This window comes from Hyperolius riggenbachi, chromosome 8 (assembly GCF_040937935.1).
Source record: "Hyperolius riggenbachi isolate aHypRig1 chromosome 8, aHypRig1.pri, whole genome shotgun sequence".
NCBI classification, from domain to species: Eukaryota; Metazoa; Chordata; class Amphibia; order Anura; family Hyperoliidae; genus Hyperolius; species Hyperolius riggenbachi.
This window is the reverse complement of record NC_090653.1, coordinates 88,941,572-88,956,726: the sequence shown is the minus strand read 5'-3', so window position 1 is coordinate 88,956,726 and position 15,155 is coordinate 88,941,572. Positions and strand designations below refer to the sequence as shown.

Sequence of the window (15,155 nt, the reverse complement as noted above, 5' to 3'; positions counted from 1 at the left end):
AAAAGGGCGCCGCCATAGACTCTAATGCAATTAACATTAGAACATTACAGTTTTTGAAGTATGTTATTGTATTAGAAGCTTGCAATGTTATAGCTTTTAACATATTTTTTGTTTGTATGTACAGATTTTACGTTATCAAAAATACTATCGTTTCTATGTGTAAAAGGGTGTTTCTGCAGAAGGAGTGGTTAGGGTTAGGCACCACCAGAGGGAGTGGTTAGGGTTAGGCAACACCGGGGGGGTGGTTAGGGTTAGGCCCCACCAGGGGTTGGTTAGGGTTAGGCCTCACCAGGGGGTGGTTAGGGTTAGGCACCACCGGGAGGGTGGTTAGGGTTAGGCGTCACCAGGGGAGTGGTTAGTTTTAGGCACCACCAGGTTTGTTATTACTTCGTTTGTTTTTACAATGGTATTTATCGTTAACCAAGTTTGACAATGATGTTTATTGTTATCAGATTTCGTTATCCACCAGCGCCATTTCATTATCCAGCCAGGTCCTTTTTTTCACAGCGCCCTTTTTTCATGCACGTAAAGATACCTAAGGATTGCTATGCACTTAAGATTTAGATTTTACACTCCTGTCTTACAAATAATCTTTGTTTTGGCAAGGATTGTTGGAAGGTTGTAGTCACTTGGCTTTGCTCTACCCTGGTAGGTATTGCAGAATGTTCTTTAGCTGCTGACCATAATTGAACATATTACTCTGCCTCTGCACATAGAACAGGTTTTGTGAGCATGGGAAATAAGGAAGAGAGCCGTGTGCTAGGCTGACAAAAAGCATGTTGTTATGCAACCATCATACAATGTGGAGTTTTGCTACAAAGCTAGATAATTAAGGCTTATCAGGTTTTGACTGGGTTTGAGCAGTCCACAGGCCTTATTAAGGCTTTCACAAATACCGTAATCTTACAATTTACCAGAAGAACATCCAGATCTGCTGTGAGCTGCTCTAGCATGATATAAAGCTAATGTATTCAGAAACATTTTAAAGGGAACCCAAGCTGAGAAGCATATGGATTTTCCCCTCAACAAGCATGCAGATCAGGTGCTCTGACTGAAGTCAGGCTGGATTAGCTGCATGCTTGTTTCAGGTGTATGATGCAGCCAAAGAGATCAGCAGGACTGAAGCAACTGTTTAAAAGGAAACATCCATATCCCTCTCAGTTAAAGAGAAACTCCAACCTAGAATTGAACTTTATCCCAATCAGTAGCTGATACCCCCTTTTACATGAGAAATATAATGATTTTCACAAACAGACCATCAGGGGGCGCTGTATGACTGATTTTGTGCTGAAACCGCTCCCACAAGAAGCTCTGAGTACCGCGGTACTCTGGGCAAACTGCCACAATGTAACAATGTTCACAGACAGGGAATAGCTGCTTACAGCTGTCTCTAACAGCCAAAACAGCTAGGAGCAGCTACATAACCTGCCCACAGTAAAAATGTCACCATGTAATATATGTCAGAATGTAAAATCGGGGAGAGGAAAGATTTTACAATGAGCAAACACTGACTAAATCATTTATACATAATTATGGTAAAAAATGAAGCACTTTTTTACTACATTATTTTCACTGGAGTTCCTCTTTAGGGTTCCCTTTAACCTCCTAAGCGGTAAGCCCGAGCTGAGCTCGGGCTAATCTGTCGCGGGGGATTTCTCAGGCCCTAGTGGGCCAATTTATACAATTTTTTTTTGTTACACGCAGTTACCACTTTGCTAGCTGCGTGTACTACACGATCGCCGCCGCTCTGCGCTGATTCGCCATTCCACGCCGATTTGCCACTACCCGCCACGCTGCGCCCCCCCCGACCCCTTACGCAGCCTGGCCAATCACCTCCAGGCAGCGCTAAGGGGTGGATCGAGACTCCCTCCGACGCCATGACGTGGATGACGTCATCCCGATCGTCGCCATGGCGACGAGGGGAAGCCAAACAGGAAATCCCGTTCTTAACGGGATTTCCTGTTTGCGATCGGGAGGGGAGGGGGGATGCCGCTGCACAGCGGCTATCATGTAGCTAGAGCTAGGTTAGCTACATGATTTAAACAAAAAAATAATAATTTTAAGTGCTGCGCTGCCCCCTGTCGGTTTTAATAGACCGCCAGGGAGGTTAATCATTTAAAGAGGAACCAAGGATTGAACTTCATCCCAATCAGTAGCTGATAACCCCTTTCCCATGACAAATATTTTACCTTTCCTCGAATAGATCATCAAGGGAGTCTGTATGGCTGATAATGTGGTGAAACTCCTCCTACTGTGTGATGTCAGTACATAGGTCCAGACAGTTTCCTGTCTGTGAGCCTTGTTGAACTGTTGGAAATAACAGCTGTTTCCAACTGCCAAGCAACCAGTATCTCCCTCTCTGCATATGTATATTTATAAAAAAACAACAACCTTGAAATACGCGGGCCGATTCTGAGCCATTTAGATGGCTCAATAGATAATTTCCGACATGTCCGATCTCCGGCCCGATCGTTTCCGCACTCAATTCTGCATAGAGGACAATGGGAAAAGATAAGAAAAACAAATGGAAGATAAGAGAATCGCCTGCGGAATCGAGCGGCAAAATCAACCCGTGTATTCCCAGCATTAGCCTATCGCATTGTTAGGGGTGTGGTTATAGACAATGGCAGTTGGTGCTGTCTTTTTTTTTCATTTCCGCCAGTAGTATAGATGATTACGTGCAAGTGCATTGTGGATCAAACAATATGAACAAATTTCTTGATCTCTCTTTTTTAACTTATCACTTTGTAATGTTCTGACTTATTTATTCCCCTTTTCACTAAAGTTCCACCTTCACAGTGGCCGTTGCATTGCATTCCCTGTGACAGCAGGAACGCAACGCAAAGGATCAGGACAGCAGCGCCGCACGTTATGTTCACGTTGCGTCGAGTACTGTGAAGCATACAGTCAATGAACAGTATGCTTTACCAACAATGTTAACACATGCGTTTAGCGGTAACACACTGTATGCAATGCATTATGATGCTGCAACCTGCTATACCGCTCCCACCACACTGTGAACATTTCATAGGTGGTGCATTGCAGTTCGGTAAGCCGCTTTGCAAAACGTCCATTATACCGCACCACTGTGAATGTGGCCTAAGGGCTGGAACCCGCTACAAAACGCTACCGCTAATCGTAATCGTGAGCGTTTTGTATGAGCAGTTTGTAAGCGATTTCATGAGCGTTTTAGGGAGCGATTTTAGAAAGTGTATTCAATTTGCCAGCGGTTGTGTAGCGAATAGCAATTAGTGTTTTAAAGTCTGATTGGTCCTTTCATTTACTTTTAATTTTGCTACAGTGTACATTAACTTTAAAACGCTAACAAAATCGCTCCATGCAAGTTTTGTTGAGCGATTACACCAGTGATTATATACTTTACATTGAAGCGCTAACAAAATGCTGCATGTCCTGCGCTTTCGATTTTGGGAATCGCAAACGCTCCAGTGGAAGTTGGCCCATCCATTTACATTAGCTGAGCGTTTTTGGAAATTGCTAGCGATTTCACCCGCTCCCTAAATGCTCTGAAAAGCGCTCTTGTGGGTTCCAGCCCTAAATGTCTATTCTTGTGGCAAATTCTTTTTCAATACTATATTCCAGGACACACACGGCTATATTATGGTGCTATACTTCTTCACGTACAAGAAAATGTGGCACGCACTGTCCAGGGATTGCTTTCCTGTAAAACATGAATGCTATACATGGCAACATGCGGTGTAAAGTGAAGCATACTTTTCATGAAGAAAACAAAAAGAAAAAAACTGCCCTCTCAAAGCACCAAACCATCAGGCACAGCAATCTCAGAAGGTACAAAAATATATAACCATCGGTCGCATCGTTTTCCTATAGGGATTATTTATGATCACATTCAGTGCGACATTTCTGATCGCATCTATTGTAATCACCTTTTTTGTGGTTTTTCCCCTAGCACCATTGATCTATCACACATTGATGTTTTCCAAGTATTTATGTATCTGTGATATATACTTCTGTAACAGTTCACTCGTACATTTTTTTTTAGTTATTTGGTTATTACTATTTTTCCTTATGTATTTGTGATATTGTGCATCCTTATCTTTGTCTGAGTACTTATGGCCTACATTATACTATTTTTGATTCCGAGGAGAGAGGAACCCCCATATTATATAATGCACAAATATTGCCATATCACTTTTATAGTGATTTGTAATTGCTTTTTAATGTTGTGGTTTAAGCTCAATAAAGTTATATATTTTTGTACCTTCTGAGATTGTTGTGCCTGTTGGTTTGGTGCGCTGAGAGGGCAGCTTTTTTCTTTTTTTTTTCTTTATTGACTATATTGCCCATAGCACATTCTTATAGGTCTAATTGATTATTTAACAGAATATATTGTGCATGTATGGTGCTGGTCCAATTGCTAATTAGACGGCATACTTTTCCTGAACTGGATGTTTAACTGCATGAATGCATCGCACGTGTAACACATTATGTGACTTTTCCCCTCCATTGTAATGCTATTTTTACAGGGTATGCAACGTCCCTATGTGAACCTAGTGTAACGCGGGTGCAAATGCGCATAAACACCAAGTGTCCATCTACATCTGGCTACAAGTGGCTTTAAAAACTCCTAGACAAGTTTGATACTGATGACGAAACACATTCGACGGGGCTTACCAGAGCTTGCTTACCCTATTGGCTGGTGCTTGGGGACTATGAAGGTTTCAAGTAGCATGGGTGCGTGAAGTGATTGAGTAACCGCGGGATGCTGCAGGTGACCAAGTCAGCCGACAACACTGCATGCAATGCTATTGACTGAAATACACTTGTGAGTGCAATTCCTCTCTTAATCTTATTTTATTTTATTTTTTTCAATTGATTTTTATTGAAATTTTTTCACAGTTTACAAATCCAAAATAAAGGTAATGAGTATCATTCATTTTCAATAATTCTTTAGTTGAACAATGAATTGGAGAACAAAACAGCTATTTACTGTATAGCAACTCAGAAATAATGTATTATAGAACAGTTCTAAATCAGGTGGAATAAGCACTTTCAACTGAGTTAGTACTTGAAGCTCTAATTTTAATATATTTATAAAGAAACAACAATCACCCACGCAAAGTGGGAATATGCCAAACTAATAACATCAACACAACTAGTAGAGAGTGCATAGTGCCTTAATAGATGCGTAGGGCCGATTACAGCCCATGCCGAATAGTCAATGAATTTACAGAGGTCTAGAGCTAGATCTCAGACTTGAAGAGGTTCAAGTAGATCTAGTCTGGCCTGATAGTGGGGCCTGCTAAGTCAAGCGGAAAGGAGATTGGGGGGGGGGGGGTGGAGGGTTTATCATTAGTTTAGGATCTCCATGACTGCCCTTGTGACCAGCCTATTCTGTGGAAGGGAATTCTAGTATTAACTGTGTAGTTACATATTGTTAGAGGGTGACCTTATGGGTTTAAGTTCCAGTCAAAGGACCATGTGTGTTGCCATACATTTTGATTGTCTCTGGATCTTAACAGGTATTCCATTCTGAGGTTATATTCTGTTAGGTGGACTACCTGAGTGATGGAAGGTGTGTCAATTGTGTTCCAGTTCGTCAGGAGTAGATGTCTAGCTGCACATAGGATGTGCGTTATTCCTAATCTGAGATGTGGCTGAAAATTATCTATGTTGAGAAGAAATAAAGCTAGGGTTGGTGAGGACAGTACTTGTGTTTTGGTGATTGAGGATATTATTTTGAAGATGGCTGACCAGTATGTGGTGAGCAATCCCATAGTACATGGGAAAGTGTGCCCGTTTGTGAACACTCTCTCCAACAATTTGGGGAGTGTTGTGGGGACATCTTGGCTAGGATTCTGGGTGTAAGATACCATTTGCATAGTATTTTTTTGTGGTTTCTGTGTGGGTGACACATTTAGAGTATTTTTTTAGATTGCTTAGTGCTCTTTTGAGGTCTGTTATAGGGATCGCTTCTTTTAGGTCGTATTCCCATATTTTAAGATATTTCAGGATGGGAGAGTGTGTTGGGGTGTTTAGTAGATTGTACCAAAAAGATATCCCCCCTTTGGGTGAGAATTTGGGTTTAAACAAAAAGTCCCATACTGCTTGAGGCAATGATTCGTTGGGTAGAGTGTGAGAGGTTAATAAATGGTTAAGTTGGAGGTATGTGAAGTAGTCCTTGTCTGATAATTTGTACTTCCACTTCAGGAATTCAAAAGGTTCCAGTCTTTTCCCAGTCATTATGTCTTCAATATTATTGATACCTGCTCTTATCCAGCTATTGAGATTAATCAAAGGAATATGTGACTTTATTGCTGACATGGGAAGGGGGGATTTCACCGTATTGAGATCTAATGGGGAGAGACTTTTGAAGAGTTCCCATGAGGTTAAGGTTTGGTGGATGATTGGGTGTGAGGTTTTATATGGTGGTAGGTTGGCCCATGTTAAATATAGTAAGTCAATTGGATCTTCTTTGATTAGGGATTTTTACTGTGCCCAGTATTTATCTTGAGAGTTTTTGGTCCAAAATTGGGACATGTCTAAAATTGAGGCATGATGATACAGGAGGGGGTTGGGGAGCCCAAAGCCTCCTTCTGAGGGGTTCGCAGTTAGAATTTTGAATGCAAGCCTGTGTTTTTTGCCTTTCCATAGGTATTGATTAATTATTTTATTTAATTTTTGGAAGAACTGTGCGGGAAGGGGTACTGGGAGAGTTCTGAAGTAATATAACATTTTTGGGAATATTGCCATTTTGTATGTCGCTATTTTCCCGGATATGGATAGATCCGTAGGGGTCAGTTTTGACAGTTCTGTTTGAATTCCTGATAATAGAGGTGGGAAATTTACTTCATAAAGCTCCTTTGTAGTGGACGGTATTTGTATTCCTAAGTAAGAAATGCTTTTTTTGGCCCAGGGGAAGGGGAATTCCCGTGTTATTTTTTCTTTTAATGTTCTGGATATGTTAATACCTAAGAGAGAAGATTTAGTTTCATTAACTTTATATAGGGATACTTTGGAGAAGTCATTTAGGGTGTTGGAGATATGCCGTAGCGATTCTATTGGGTTGGAGATTGATAGGAGGACATCGTCTGCAAAGAGACTGATTTTCGGGGACATTTGGCCTATCTGGACTCCTGTTATCTTTGGATTCGAGCGAATAGCTTCTGCCAGGGTCTCCATAATTAGCACAAATATTAAGGGAGATAGGGGACAGCCCTGTCTGGTGCCATTAGATATAGCAAATTGTTTGGATATGAAGCCAGAGACGTTTACTGATGCCGATGGAGTTTTATAGAGGGCCATGGTAGCTTGGTGGAAGGAGCCTTGAATTCCAAATTTTAGAAGAACTTCACCCAGGAAGTCCCAATGGACTCTGTCAAAGGCCTTCTCTGCATCCAAAGCCAGAAGCAGAGAAGGCCTTCGAGACAAATCCAAGGAGTGAAGTATATTATCTTAATCTTATTTTTAATAAATGGTATTACACTATAGAAGTCTGCTTTCCCGAGGACGATTCAGCCCCTGTTATGATTCCATAAGAGATGATCTAGTCCAAGTTCACGGTCACCATGTATCCGTTAAGCCTTGAGTAAAAAAGGGTTTCACCCTGCACCGGACAAGGAAATTTTGTGTGGTGTAGTGTCATTTAACCACTTTAAAACCAAGGGGTTTTTACCCTAATGGACCAGAGCAATTTTCAACGGTCAGCGCTCCTCCCTTTTCTCCGCCAATATCTTTATTACTACTTATGACACCAAAATGATCTATACCTTGTTTTTTTCGCCACCAATTAGGCTTTATGTGGGTAGTACATTATGCTTACAATTATTTTACTCTAAATGCATTTCAATGAGAAAAATAAGAAAAAAAAATGGACGGCTTCCTCCAGCCCCCTTCAGGCTCATCGGTTTCTTGCCAGCCTCCCAGGCCACCAGGATCCTCCACTAGGCAGGGTGGCAATTCATCCAGTTGGCAAGAACTGCACATGTGTGTGCCTGGCCGTGCTGCTGTCACCGAGAGCATTCTGTGCCTGTGCAGCTCTACGGCGCAGTAGGCTCCGTGCACCGGATGAATTACCGGGCCACCTAGCGGAGGATCCAGGCAGCCTGGGAAGCTGGCAAGGGACTAATCATCAGCCTGAAGGGGGCTGGAGGAAGCCCCAGGTATGTATAATTTTTTTTCAGGGTCTCAGGTACACTTAAAGTACAGAGCAATTTTTGTGTATCACCGAAGAAAATTCAATGGTGATAGACTGGGAATAAAACAAAGATGTGGGCAGTATGACATCTGAGCAAGGCCCATTTGTGGTGTGAGAGGGAGATCTTTCCATCTGGGCCCTCCCTAGTTTTCTATCTAGCTACAGTATCAGCCATCTGCCTAGCAATTCCCAATCACAGGGCATAATAAAGCATTATCATTGTATTATATCAGTAATTTTCCATTCATCAAACTTTTTTTACAGTTAATAAATAACCTGATATTGCTATGTGGGCTAATAATTATCAGGACATAAGAGCAAGTCACATAAGCAAGAATAGTGCCAACTGCTCATTATCTTCTATGCTGCACGAGGTCAGTAAATATAGGATTAGCTCTTTGTTTGCTGGGTGTGACTGCTAATCAATGCCGTTCCCCTTACCAGAAGACTGCACCCTATTGCTGCATTCTAAAACTCATTGACTAATACTATAAATGCTCCCATACACATGGATGTGATATGCAGAAAACACTTGTTTAAAGGGAATCTGAAGTGAAAATACACTTATGAGATAATGATTTGTATGTGTAGTACAGCTAAGAAATATAGTAGTAGCACAGATATGAGTCTCATAGTCAGGGATGCTCAAATCCGGGAGCAGGGTCGCCATCATACATTTTGGGGCCCCTCACACATCATCAGACCTGGGCCCCCCTCACCTAGGTGGTGCCCCAGTATAAGTAGCTAGGCATAGGTGGTGCCCCAGTATAGGTAACTAGGTACAGGAGGTGCCCTCAGTAAAAGTAGCCAAGTATAGGTGGTGCCCCAGTATAGGTAGCTAGGTACAGAAGGTGCTGTCGCCCGTCAGTAAAAGTAGCCAAGTATAGGCAGTGCCCCAGTATAGGTAGCCTGGTATAGTTACCCCCAGTATAGGTAGCGCAGTATAGTTGCCCCCAGTATCCGTAGCCTGGTATAGTTGCCCCCAGTATAGGTAGCCAGGTACAGGTGGTGCCCTCAGTAAAAGTAGCCAAGTATAGGTGGTGCCCCAGTATAGGTAGCTAGGTACAGGAGGTGCCGTCGCCCGTCAGTAAAAGTAGCCAAGTATAGGCAGTGCCCCAGTATAGGTAGCCTGGTATAGTTGCCCCCAGTATAGGTAGCCTGGTATAGTTGCCCCCAGTATACGTAGTCTGGTATAGTTGCCCCCAGTATAGGTAGCAGGTACAGGTGGTGCCCTCAGTAAAAGTAGCCAAGTATAGGTGGTGCCCCAGTATACGTAGCCTGGTATAGTTGCCCCCAGTATAGGTAGCCAGGTACAGGTGGTGCCCTCAGTAAAAGTAGCCAAGTATAGGTGGTGCCCCAGTATAGGTAGCTAGGTACAGGAGGTGCCGTCGCCCGTCAGTAAAAGTAGCCAAGTATAGGCAGTGCCCCAGTATAGGTAGCCTGGTATAGTTGCCCCCAGTATAGGTAGCCTGGTATAGTTGCCCCCAGTATACGTAGTCTGGTATAGTTGCCCCCAGTATAGGTAGCAGGTACAGGTGGTGCCCTCAGTAAAAGTAGCCAAGTATAGGTGGTGCCCCAGTATAGGTAGCTAGGTACAGGAGGTGCCGTCGCCCGTCAGTAAAAGTAGCCAAGTATAGGCAGTGCCCCAGTATAGGTAGCCTGGTATAGTTGCCCCCAGTATAGGTAGCCTGGTATAGTTGCCCCCAGTATACGTAGTCTGGTATAGTTGCCCCCAGTATAGGTAGCAGGTACAGGTGGTGCCCTCAGTAAAAGTAGCCAAGTATAGGTGGTGCCCCAGTATACGTAGCCTGGTATAGTTGCCCCCAGTATAGGTAGCCTGGTATGGGTGATGCACTAGTATAGGTTAGCCAGGGACAGGTGCCCCCAGTATAGGTAGCAAGCTATAGGCGCCCCAGTATAAGTAGCCAAGTATAGGTGGTGCTCCAGTACAGGATCTTCTAAAAGAATTAGCATATTGTGATAAAGTTCATTATTTTCTGTAATGTACTGATAAACATTAGACTTTCATATATTTTAGATTCATTACACACAACTGTATTTATGATTTTGGCACATAGCTCATGAAAACCCCAATTTCCTATCTCAAAAAATTAGCATATTTTATCCGACCAATAAAAGAAAAGTGTTTTTAAAACAAAAAAAAAGTCAACCTTCAAATAATTATGTTCAGTTATTCACTCAATACTTAGTCAGGAATCCTTTTGCAGAAATGACTGCTTCAATGCGGCGTGGCATGGAGGCAATCAGCCTGTGGCACTGATCAGGTGTTATGGAGGCCCAGGATGCTTCGATAGCGGCCTTAAGCTCATCCAGAGTGTTGGGTCTTGCGTCTCTCAACTTTCTCTTCGCAATATCCCACAGATTCTCTATGGGGTTCAGGTCAGGAGAGTTGGAAGGCCAATTGAGCACAGTAATACCATGGTCAGTAAACCATTTACCAGTGGTTTTGGCACTGTGAGCAGGTGCCAGGTTGTGCTGAAAAATGAAATCTTAATCTCCATAAAGCTTTTCAGCAGATGGAAACATGAACCCACTTTTGAACCAGAAACAGTGGCAGAAGCGCCTGACCCGGGCTACAGAGAAGCAGCACTGGACTGTTGCTCAGTGGTCCAAAATACTTTTTTCGGATGAAAGCAACTTTTACATGTCATTCGGAAATCAAGGTGCCAGAGTCTGGAGGAAGACTGGGGAGAGGGAAATGCCAAAATGCCCGAAGTCCAGTGTCAAGTACCCACAGTCAGTGATGGTCTGGGGTGCCATGTCAGCTGCTGGTGTTGGTCCACTGTGTTTCATCAAGGGCAGGGTCAATGCAGCTAGCTATCAGGAGATTTTGGAGCACTTCACGCTTCCATTTGCTGAAAAGCTTTCTGGAGATGAAGATTTCATTTTTCAGCACGACCTGGCACCTGCTCACAGTGCCAAAACCATTGGTAAATGGTTTACTGACCATGGTATTAATGTGCTCAATTGGCCTGCCAACTATCCTGACCTGAACCTCATAGAGAATCTGTGGGATATTGTGAAGAGAATGTTGAGAGATGCAAGACCCAACACTCTGGATGAGCTTAAGGCCGCTATCGAAGCATCCTGGGCACCTGAGTAGTGCCACAGGCTGATTGCCTCCATGCCACACCGCATTGAAGCAGTAATTTCTGCAAAAGGATTCCCGACCAAGTATTGAGTGAATACCTGAACATAATTATTTGAAGGTTGACTTTTTTTGTTTTAAAAACACTTTTCTTTTATTGGTCGGATGAAATATGCTAATTTTTTGAGATGGGAAATTTGGGTTTTCATGAGCTGTGTGCCAAAATCATCAATATTAAAACAATAAAAGGCTTGAACTACTTCAGTTGTGTGTATTTGAATCTAAAATATATGAAAGTCTAATGTTTATCAGTACATTACAGAAAATAATGAACTTTATCACAATATGCAAATTTTTAGAGAAGATCCTATATAGGTAGCCAGGTACAGGTGGTGCCCTCAGTAAAAGTAGCCAAGTATAGGTGGTGCCCCAGTATAGGTAGCTAGGTATAGGTGGTTTCAGCCCCAGGATAGGTAGCTAGTGATAGGTGGTGCCCCAGTATAGGTAGCGAGGTATAGGTGGTTCCAGCCACAGTATAGGTAGCCAATTATAGATGGTGGCCCAGTATAGGTACCCTGTAGCCAGATGTGGTGGTGCCCCAGTATAGAAAGTCTGCTGTAGCAGGCTCGCTCATCTGCTCCCCACGTTCAAACGCTGATGTCACAATTCTCTCAGTGCTGGAAGTGGTGTGCTGGTTAGTGAGCCACAGGCCCACAGCCAGCACATGCGGCCCTTCCAGTGCTTTTGTTGGTGGGGTTCAGTGCCCCCAGAAGCCCTGGACCCCTAACTGCAGTGTCAGTTGTTCCCCCCTGACTGGCTGCCCTGTCCGGGAGACATCCAGATAAATCCTATCCGGATATCTCCCAGTAAAGCTGTGCGGGGAAGGGCGGGGGCGGGGGGGGGGGCGGAAGGGTGAATCTTACCTGACTGATGTCTTCTTCGGTCCATCCGTGGCGCTTTCCACAATCCACTCCAAGCGCCGCATGCGTCGGTCACGTAACTACAAACACTTCCTCCTTCCGGGTTGAAGGAGGAAGTGTTTGTAGTCACGTGCCTGGCGCATGCGGCGCTTGGAGCGCATCGTGGGAGGCGCCACAGACAGACCGAAGAAGACGTCATTCAGGTAAGATTGACACCCTCATCCCCCCGCACAGCTTTACTGGGAGATATCCGGATAGCAACTATTCGAATGTCCACCGGATCGGATTTGAGCATCCCTGCTCATAGTGTTTCCAGTGCAGAAAGGGTTAAGAAACTTCACTTCTTATCTATGCAAAGGAGCTTCTCTGAATTTTCTGACTAAGGCCTAGTGCACACCAAATGTTTTTGGTAGCGTTTTCAAAACTGCTGCCGCCTGTGAAAATACTTGGCTAATGTCTCTCAATGGGGTGGTGCACAAAAGCGGTTTGAGGTTTTTAGCAAACTGCAAATGTGGCTCCTGCAGCATTTTTGCGGTTTGCAGAAGCGTTTCTGCCTCAATGTAAACTATCGGAAAAGCTCAAACTGCTCTGAAAAACTCTAGATCAGAGCAGCGTTTTTGTTACAGTAGCTGTTCAGTAACAGCTTTACTGTAACAATATTTGTAATTTGCTACACAAAAACGCTCCAAAAAACGCTAGGCATGTTTAGAAAACCTCTCTAAACATGCCTAGAATCGCTCTGAAAATCTGCTTCAAAAACCTCTAGCATTTTGTGGACCTGCTAGAGGTTTTTGGTGTGCACTGGGCCTAATTTAGTCAGAGAGCAGTGCTATTTTCTGAAGCAGTTATACATCAAATAAACAGTGAAAGACAATTCAGATAAGATTTTTCTGCAGGAAGTTCAAAGGGTCATTAAAGGAGTTATCAGGCAATAATACGTAAAATAAGCGCTACTTACCTGGGGCTTCGTCCAGCCCCAAAGCTCCCAGCATGTCCCTCGCCGCAGCTCTGCGCGCAGCCGTTCGCCGCCTCGTCCTCCCGGTCTGCGGTGATGACGTCAGGCTTACCTGGAGGCCGGCCTGTACTGCGCCTGCGTGAGCTGCGCTGTCAATCACCGCCACGGGACTGGAGCGTACTGCGCAGGCGCAGTAGTTCTGCACCTGCGCAGTTCGCTCCGGTCCACGTGGCGGTGATTGACAGCGCCGCTCACGCAGGCGCAGTACAGGCCGACCTCCAGGTTGGCCTGACGTCATCGCTAGGGACTGGGAGGCAGAGGCGGTGAACGGCTGCGGGCAGAGCTGCGGCGAGGGACATGCTGGGAGCTTTGGGGCTGGAGGAAGCCCCCAGGTAAGTAGAGCTTATTTTACCTATTATTGCCTGATAACTCCTTTAAATCTGCTGTTTCATAGTTTAAATTGAGTGTAGTATTTAAACTGCAAATATTAGAAATTGATGCAATGTTATAAACAAAAAAGCTGTGTAACTGAAAAAATATATATGAGACTCTTTCCTTTGCGACTAATATTTTACTAATCATCCTTACTACACATACAATTCATTATAGAGTGTGGTCACGCCCTGGTCACCAAGTGTGGCTGTTCACAGCACAGGGGGACACTTTGGAAGCTCTGAATAATGGAATCAGTATAGCGCTATGTGGAGTTGCATCTTGTTATAGGTGGCGTACATTGGAAAGTGCAGCAGAAAAACTTTAACTTTATTGATATCCACTGAAACATTCCTGCAGCTATCCCAGACACAGGATGAGATACAGGATCCCAGACACAGGATGAGATACAGGATCCCAGACCCAGGATGAGATACAGGATCCCAGACACAGGATGAGATACAGGATCCCAGACCCAGGATGAGATACAGGATCCCAGACCCAGGATGAGATACAGGATCCCAGACCCAGGATGAGATACAGGATCCCAGACCCAGGATGAGATACAGGATCCCAGACCCAGGATGAGATACAGGATCCCAGACCCAAGATGAGATACAGGATCCCAGACCCAGGATGAGATACAGGATCCCAGACACGGGATGAGATACGGGATCCCAGACACGGGATGAGATACAGGATCCCAGAAACGGGATGAGATACAGGATCCCAGACACAGGATGAGATAGAGGATCCCAGACACGGGATGAGATACAGGATCCCAGACACGGGATGAGATACAGGATCCCAGACACGGGATGAGATACGGGATCCCAGACACGGGATGAGATACGGGATCCCAGACACGGGATGAGATACGGGATCCCAGACACTGGATGAGATACGGGATCCCAGACACGGGATGAGATACAGGATCCCAGACACGGGATGAGATACGGGATCCCAGACACGGGATGAGATACGGGATCCCAGAAACAGGATGAGATACAGGATCCCAGACACAGGATGAGATAGAGGATCCCAGACACGGGATGAGATACGGGATCCCAGACACGGGATGAGATACGGGATCCCAGACACGGGATGAGATACGGGATCCCAGACACGGGATGAGATACGGGATCCCAGACACAGGATGAGATACGGGATCCCAGACACAGGATGAGATACGGGATCCCAGACACAGGATGAGATACGGGATCCCAGACACAGGATGAGATACGGGATCCCAGACACAGGATGAGATACGGGATCCCAGACACAGGATGAGATACGGGATCCCAGACACAGGATGAGATACGGGATCCCAGACACAGGATGAGATACGGGATCCCAGACCCAGGATGAGATACGGGATCCCAGACCCAGGATGAGATACGGGATCCCAGACCCAGGATGAGATACGGGATCCCAGACCCAGGATGAGATACGGGATCCCAGACACAGGATGAGATACGGGATCCCAGACACAGGATGAGATACGGGATCCCAGACACAGGATGAGATACGGGATCCCAGACACAGGATGAGATACGGGATCCC

General features: G+C 44.7%; 1 protein-coding gene and 1 long non-coding RNA gene across 4 annotated transcripts in view; one reads left to right on the top strand and one right to left on the bottom strand.

Moving 5' to 3' along the window:
* LOC137528251 (sphingolipid delta(4)-desaturase/C4-monooxygenase DES2-like) overlaps positions 1–15,155 on the bottom strand; it is a 55,421-nt gene that overhangs the window by 16,812 nt on the left and 23,454 nt on the right. The window contains exon 1 of one of the 3 annotated variants that reach the window (XM_068249534.1): positions 2,190–2,265. The exons of the other annotated variants lie outside the window; for them this stretch is intronic. Coding sequence (XP_068105635.1) covers positions 2,190–2,208 — 19 coding nt within the window. The 5' untranslated portion in view covers positions 2,209–2,265. Of the gene's footprint in view, positions 1–2,189; positions 2,266–15,155 lie in introns of those variants that run through there. 3 annotated transcript variants of the gene reach the window in all.
* LOC137528250 (uncharacterized) lies at positions 2,378–4,814 on the top strand. The gene is made up of 2 exons (XR_011023332.1): positions 2,378–2,608; positions 4,506–4,814. It is a non-coding gene; the product is annotated as an uncharacterized lncRNA (long non-coding RNA).